At 36.5% G+C, this 8,668-nt stretch overlaps 1 protein-coding gene across 1 annotated transcript in view; it reads right to left on the bottom strand.

Moving 5' to 3' along the window:
• Positions 1 to 8,300, bottom strand: part of LOC106881115 (interleukin 17-like protein) — a 30,014-nt gene extending 21,714 nt beyond the window's left edge. Inside the window, exons 1-2 of the mRNA XM_014931356.1 lie at positions 8,283 to 8,300; positions 8,074 to 8,148 (exon numbers count right to left, since the gene is read on the bottom strand). Coding sequence (XP_014786842.1) covers positions 8,074 to 8,148; positions 8,283 to 8,300 — 93 coding nt within the window. The remainder of the gene's footprint in view (positions 1 to 8,073; positions 8,149 to 8,282) is intronic.
• Positions 8,301 to 8,668: the final 368 nt, after the last annotated feature.

Raw genomic sequence — 8,668 nt, 5'->3', positions numbered from 1 at the left:
GTTTCCGGATAATATTGTAAACATTAACCAAATTTTGAATTAAAAAAATTAAATATCACAAGGAGGGGCATCAGAATTTTAGAAATGATTCGGTTGGGGCCTGCGCAAAAATCGGTTGGGAATCACTGCTTTAGACAATAAAAATGTCAACTGCGCGAATTCTTGTTTATAAGGAATCAGCAAATAATTTATTTGCTGACACGTGCAGAAATCTGTCAAACAGGTACGAGTTCATGGGATACACACAGACCAGTGAAATTCCAAATACAAACATATTCTCCGATAACAAAAATTAACAGCGATAAAATATTCACGTTCGAATTAACATGAACGTGCTAAGAATCGTTTAAGTTACTACTTAGATTCTAGCCTTTGTGCATGCACACCAGAAATTAGGAAAAAAGTTTTCTAAATATAATATTAAATAATTATAAACCTAAGTAGAGTACAATTGTATGTTACAACTATTTGGGTTTTATTTAATTTTATACAAATACAAACATATTCTCCGGTAACAAAAATTAACAGCGATAAAATATTCACGTTCGAATTAACATGAACGTGCTAAGAATCGTTTAAGTTACTACTTAGATTCTAGCTTTTGTGCATGCACACCAGGAATTAGGAAAAAAAATTTCTAAATATAACATTAAATAATTATAAACCCAAGCAGAGAACAATTGTATACTACAACTATTTGGGGTTTATTTAATTTTATACAGTTACATCGAAGTATATTACGTCTTACTGGTAAAATTAATCAAGTAGCGATGTATAAATTTCATCATTCTAGTAGAATGTATATTAACCTATAAACAAGCAACTATATAGTTTTATTTATTCTAATTCTAAAGTTGATCTGATAACTACAATAACACTGAAGTGGGTCATAGTAGCTGTGAAATTCTATAAATAATTAAGAACTCTTACACAAAGGTTGGATCAGCAGTTGCCGGATATAAACTCTTCCGTATAGTTTAAAATTCTGCAAGTTAATTTTAAATCAAATATTTTTTCATTATTTTATGAATAACAACGTGCGGAAATCACATAACTAGTAAAGAGAAGGTAAAATTTTACAAACTATTGAAATAAAGAAATGTAATTTAATTGCAACTCGAAAATATTTTTTGTTGGCACTCCGTCGCTTACGACGACGAGGGTTCCAGTTGATCCGATCAACGGAACAGCCTGCTCGAGAAACTAACGTGCAAGTGGCTGAGCACTCCACAGACACGTGTACCCTTAACGAGATTCAGCGTGACACAGAGAGTGACAAGGCTGACCTTTTGAATTACAGGCACAACAGAAACAGGAAGTAAAAGTGAGAGAAAGTTGTGGTGAAAGAGTACAGTAGGGTTCGCCACCACCCCCTGCCCGTGCCGCGTGGAGCTTTAGGTGTCTTCGCTCAATAAACACTCACAACGCCCGGTCTGGGTATCGAAACCGCGATCCTACGACCGCGATTCCGCTGCCCTAACCACTGGGCCATTGCGCCTCCACACTCGAAAATATAATGAGCAAATTAAAGACTGTCGACATCATTTACATACAAATCATATTAAGAAACGAGTAAAATATATTGCTGTCTTACAACCTTATTACTGACTTACAATCTTACAGCTCTCATCTTGCTTTATTTCAAACAGAACAAATAATAAGTAAAAATGACGAGGGCTTTAGTTCATATTATTTGGTGTAATTCTGCATATTGCTCCTTAACTATTTGCAAACATCATGAAAATTCATAAACTGATCTTGGAGGACTGTCACCAAACAACTGACGGACTTTTTAATATGACTGGTATGGCCTGGAGCTCCTGCCAACGAATTTTGAGAGAGGAATTGCGAATGAAAAGTGTTGTAGCGAAATTTGTGCCTCACTTCCTCACGGAAGATCAAACGCATCACGGAACATCAAAAGATCTCGACAGAAAGAACAGTTGGAAGATGGTCCGGAACATTTTACGAAGGTCAATATTTGTGACGAAAGCTGATGCTACGGAATTTGCAGATGTGGAAGAAATGAAAAAAAGAAACGACGGAGGGGCTAACAGGCATCACTTTGCAAGAGTTCCAGGATTGCTTCCAATAATAGAAAACGCACCTGGACTGATGCATTGCTTCAATTGAAGAATATTTTGAGGGCGATAAAAGTGTAAAGATGTAAAACTAAGAGAATAAAATAATATTGCAAGATTCCGGTTTCTTTTGGGTACTCACTCGTATATATATATATATATTTCGCTGTACTGCGTATTTCTTTCGCTTTTGCATTTGTTATTTTATTAGTGATCTTCCATATAAAGGAAGTTTTATTCTTTAATTTACAGTTTTTCTTCACACGAACTGAGAAGATACATTGCGGAACTGATATTTTAACGAGTTAATTATCAACCGAAAAGACACATCTACTCCTTAACCAGTTGTTAAGTGTCCCAGCCGTGAGGGATCGATGCTAGATGGGTCGAAAGAATTGTAGTGATCAATAAAAATCCTTGTAGCTTCCATCTTTCCTCTCTCATTAACCAAATATATATGTATATATATATATATATATATATATATATATACGTGTATGTATATATATATATATGTATATATATATATATATATATATATATATATATATATATATATATATATATATGTATGTATGTGTGTGTGTCTGTGTGTGTGTGTGTGTGTGTGTGTGTATCATAGTTGCACCCTCGTTGCACGAGAAAAGCCACTGACAAAAAGACTTACTGAAATGATTCACTATTGACTTGCTTAAATGCCTTAAATAACTTTAAAGCCCAGTCAAAGTTTTACACGTTTTATTACATACTGCACACCCGTGGTGGTTGGCAGGAGAAACAGGCGCCACCGTATGCACTCCCTTAACATGTCTTTTCAGACCTCCAACTGAGAGGCACATCCTTCCACATTTTACACATGTTCTGTTGCGAATTGAAATAGCCACATCACTGTTTTTCATTGGTCGATACCAATGAGATTTTTGATGGCTGATCAGGTCTGCACGGATAAACGCCTCCTCCCACAAACCACACCCACACAAAAAGCAACACTTCTTCGCCCTCCACAGGTTCTTCCCTTATAAGTCCCCTCCTAATTCTCTCATACTTCACCCCCTCCCTCTCAAACCCCAAACAACCATTATGCACTGTCTTCCTCCATCCATCTTGGTCTTGTGCCTCTCTCTTCCAATCACCAACTGCAATTCCTGTCTGGGTTAGAGCATTTTTAAGGCAACCCTTAAACCTTAGTTTAGGCAAATGCGCTGGTCTCCTGCCTCTTCTAGCTCATCATGCAATAGTTGCTTGGACATTTTCTCATCACTCATCCTTACTAGATGTCCCCACTACCTCAAACGTCTTTGCGGATTCATTGACTCTATACTTCGACTACCACCCCTCTCGAGTAACTGTACATTACTAATGGTCAATTTCCAGTTTATCCCCAAAATTTTTCTCAGACAATATTGATAGTATTGTTCCAGCTGCCTTACATACCTAGGGTTAATAAACCATGCCTCACTTCCATATAGCAAAGATGGGAGGACGCATGTGTTATATACCTTAACTTTAATTTGCGAAGATATGTTGTTTCCACAGACGCCCATCAAGCCTACCAAAAGCACTACTAGCCCTGCTGATTCTGTATGAAATTTCATCATCAAGGCCAGCAGTATTCAAGGTAGTACCTAAATAAATAAATCTAGACACAGTCTCCAACCTTTGACTATTCACAGTTATAAAAGGTTCCACATACATCTTAGAGGAAACAGGCTGAAACATTATAACGGTTTTTTTTTTTCAGGTTGATCGTTAGACCCAATTGATGCACATGCTGCAGAAATCGCATTCAGTACGTGCTGCATATCTTTCCGGAAATGTGCCAACAGGTCACAATCATCTGCATACAGGAACTCAATGAGGTAAGAATGCAAAACTTTCGTTTTGGCATAGCCTTTTCAGCTTGAACAGTTTTCCCGTTCAATGCAATCTTCAAAAGCTAATTGAAAGACTATTGCAAAATACATAGTAAACAATGTAGGAGCAGGAATATCACCCCGTCTTACATCATTTTCTACAGAAATTGGATCTGATAAGGTTTCTCCGACATTAACTCTGACTTTCATCTTGTTATGAAACTGTCTGAGCGTTCCCACGAAATTTTCAGGGCATCCTAGCTTTTTCAGGATCTTCCAAATTGCAACTCTATTGATGGAATCAAACGCTTTCGTTAGATCAATGAAAACCTGATTTAAGTCAATATCCTGTTCGATGCACTTTTCTTGCAACTGTCAAGCTGAAAACATCATATCCATAGTACTCCTACTATCCCAAAACTCAGACTGCGATTCTGGTAGAACCTCATCAGCAATGTGCAGAAGCAATCTGTCCAGTATTACCCTACAAAGGACCATTCCAGCTACAGCTAACAGACAGATAACGCGATAATTATCACAGACACTTGTCTGTCTATCTATCAATATGCGTGTACATACGCATGCATACAAACACACACACACACACTTGAATTACCAAAGAGCGACAAATTGCAATACTAATCATTTTTGTATCTATTTGTCCTAGAATTTCTATCGGTCCATATTGTTTGCGGCCTCTGGGCAAAACATGGTTTGGTCAAGTTTCCACTTCCCTCACTTGTATGTTCTCTCATGATATTCCGTCTAAGCATTCGGTTCACTCAAGGCTTAAATTATAACGGACTTTATAGTCTCATCGTATTTCTCAACCAGCTTTGCTAAACACACATATACACCACCTAAAACAGACACAGAATATGACTATCACATTTCTTATACTTCAGTTCTCTTCAACAACTCCTAATAGTAACATCCTGCATGCATTCGTTTAATCTGGGTGAAATCGTAATTCAACAAAACCAACAGCATGCTACTGGATACGATATACTAGGACATCTATACAGTAGAATCAGGTGTCGGTCAATGTTTTAAAGAGAATATGTTGTATATATCACAGCAATAAACAAACTTTGTGAATGTACAACTCTCCATCTTTTATCTTATCAATTTGACACCTAAAATATTCATCTATATACATACATACATACATACATACATACATGCCAGAAATTAAAGAAAATTCGAACGCAGTAGAATAGCTGCGAAAACAGCCTAGAAGATAGGGTAAATATACCCTTGTAAGGCGGAACAGGTGGCCAGCAAGCCACTTATAAATAAACGTTCTCACTTTCTGAAACTCATCATTTATTCCTTCTTAATATTACTTTTGCTAATTTTCTCCTGCCCAGCACATCCCATCCTTACAGCTATCCCTATCTTCATTCTTAGAATTCCATTCCGCCATCACCTCTTTGCCTCTTCAACCAAAACAACTGACTCTTCACCGCCGACTCATCTTCATTCCTGAAATTCCTCTTTTGACACCCTACTAGAATATGATCGATCCTTTCTTTCACAAAATAATCACTCCCCACTTTTCTCTCGCTATCAAAACTTCCATTGATTATATTGAGTACTACACTAAAGTATTAACATTTCTTCATAATCTAGGAGTATTGAAAACCTTTAGAATACTGCATACTACCCCTCCCACTTGTCTCCCAATTCTTCACATCGACCACAAATAATAACTCACTCAGTACCCTGTTCATTCACCCCTCCATCATCTTGATATGACTCTCTCACCGCTTTTCCCTTCCCTTTCTCTGATACTCCACATACTCCCATCCAGCCACCTACCTCCCCCTGCCACAACCATTTCCCTGCCTCCTATATTTATTCAGCCTTTAAATTTCCCTTGCGTAATGATCTGATACGATAGTCCCTTATCTATCCAACCTGGTGAAGGAGTCACTGGATTTTACCAAAGTTCCTTTGCTTCCATTAGTGGCTGTGTCATGAAGATGTATGTTACGTACTTCAAAGTAACACTTGGAGCTTAGGACAAAACCTGGCCACCCGACAAAATTTGAAAAAGGTGTGTTGAAACTTTGCGATGATGGTCTGAAAGAAAGAATGCAAAGAGATCAATAAAAAAGCCAAACGAAAATTGCAATACCCAGATATACCATCTGCCCGTCGACCGGTTGCACACCCCAAGGAAGTATCTGTGTTTTTATTTATTGAGATGTCACAGATTGATGATGAAGCCTTCACTTCACCTGCTAGTGATGAGGATGAACAGCTTATGCCATCTGATTCAGACTGTGATAATGTTTCCCTGTTTAGTCAACCTGAATTGAATTATCTGGTCAGGAATTTGTATTTGCCAAAGCAGTCTGTCGAATTGTTGGCTTCCAGGCTAGCAAGACAAAAGACTGCTGAAACCTGGCACTTGTGTCTCCATTTATCGTAACAGAGAAGCAGAACTATGGACGTACTTCCTTTCAGATGGTCAATATGTTTATTGCAATGATGTTGAAGGGATTCTTATCAATATGGGAGTACCGGCATATGATTTACGTGAATAGCGATTTCTTTACACCTCTAAAACCAGATTGAAAATTGTTTTACTCCACAACGGAATTTGTATGGCTCAATTCCAATAAGACATTCTATAAAAATGAAAGAGTAGTATGCCAACATCAAGAGAATTCTGGAGAGGTTGCAATATCATATCCATGGAAGGGCAATTTGTGTCGATCTGAAAGTTGTAAACCTGCTACTGGGCCAGGAAGGAGTTTATACAAAGAACCCTTGCTTCCTGTGTTACAGGGAGAGTAGAGCTACAAAGAATCACTGTATGAAAAAAGAGCACTTCGATGGAAAATGGACATTAAATTGCACTTGAGTGAGTTCCAGAGTACCTGAGTGATTTTAGGGAAGAACAAGGTGAACCCTTTTATCAAGACGTAAAAGAAATGGAAGAACGCTACCAAGGTCGATGGGATTCAAACATAACGGCAAATTACCACTGGAGCTGGATGAGAGATTTTCCAGACGTTGTGCACGAAATCGTCAAAAAAAAAGAGGAAGTTCTTTTTGTAATAACATGATCAAAATGAATGACCACAATGAATAGAGATTTTGTAGTCATATTTTCTTATCACCAAACTTAATTAAATGCTAATGTGTAATTACTCCCACAACTTCGTGTTTTGACTTGTTATATTATGAACATTAAATAGCTTTTCTAGCCAAATTAAAAAAATTTATATCTCAAATATCTGATGTGGTAGACAAAATCTGATGTCAGATTTGAATTTAATACCTCCAAATTAGCTAAAAACTATGGACAAACCTTGTGGCAGAAAACGTGCTGACAGATGTAATAATTCCTGGTGTGCACACAAAGCAATGAGAATCCAAATAAAACATATTCTCCGATAACGAAAATTAACATCGATGAAGAATGCACAAAGTTATAGCTTAGATCCTAGCTTTTCTGCATGTACCCCATGAACGAGGAAATTATTCAGTGGCTGGGGCATTGGGGTGGAATTTTGATATGAAATATATATAATCTCCGGTACTGAACAATTGCTTGTTACACCTTTTTGGGTATAACTCAATTTTGCAGTTACGTCGGCCATATTCCTTCGTACTCTTTGTATGTTTGTTAATCAAATAATGATGCGAATTTCGTGATCACAATACAAGGTATATTAATACTTGAACCTGCGACGATATAAGTTATTTTATTCTAATTGTGTAGTTACTCTGAATCACTTGGAGAGATTGTTCTGAGAGACAGAAAAAATTCTGTCAAAACTATGTAACATAGTAAAACTTATAAAGAGCATAAAATATTTGAAATTATCATCGTTGTTTATTCCAGCCCAAAAGAAAGGAAATTTTGTTATGACAGATGTGTACACTTATGATACAATTAGAACTGAAGTACGCTTAAAGTGGATTTCTCTCTGCACAACAGTGACTGGACAAAAATGTATAATGTTATGCTAAAATTAGAGAAAGCAGGCGACAGAGCATATATCGCAGCTGATATGACTATGTATCATTGAAGTAACACCTACAATAACACCTACGAGACTGGGTCAGGATAGTAGTGAAATTCTATAAATTATTAAAAAGTGTTACACGTAGTCTTCACTCACCATACAGCCGGATGAAAGCTCTTCCGTATAATTTAGAGTTCCACTCGTTGATATTTTTAAATCAAATATATTTTCCTGTTTTATGAATAAGATTAACATAAGAGGATTTTTCAAGGTTATATAATGGGCAACTCAAGGAGATTCGATATCATTTAGAAACAAATCATATTCAGAAACGAGTAAAATATCTTAGTGCAATACTGACTTACAGGCCGTACTGCCCTCATTTTGATTTCTATTTCAAAGAGAACAAACACTACAGTAAAAATTAACGATGGTAAATAGACTTCAGTTTATGTTATCTAGCGAATTTCTTCATGCCTTAACTATTTGAGTTTTCTTTCCAAAGTAAAGCGCCGGAGTTTATGATAATGAACAACTAAGTATCTGTGTATGCACACACACACATACTCATACATATATAGGCATATATATATATAGGTATATATATATATATATGTATTTATATATATATGCATATATATATATATATATATGTATATATATATATACCGGAGTAAGCACATGAAATGTGCAACAAGGTGGAAAAAAGAGTACTCAAATACCAGAGGTAGAGTAATATGCTTTATTTAAA

This window comes from Octopus bimaculoides, chromosome 1 (assembly GCF_001194135.2).
Source record: "Octopus bimaculoides isolate UCB-OBI-ISO-001 chromosome 1, ASM119413v2, whole genome shotgun sequence".
Lineage (NCBI taxonomy): Eukaryota > Metazoa > Mollusca > Cephalopoda > Octopoda > Octopodidae > Octopus > Octopus bimaculoides.
This window is presented reverse-complemented; position numbering and strand designations above follow the sequence as displayed.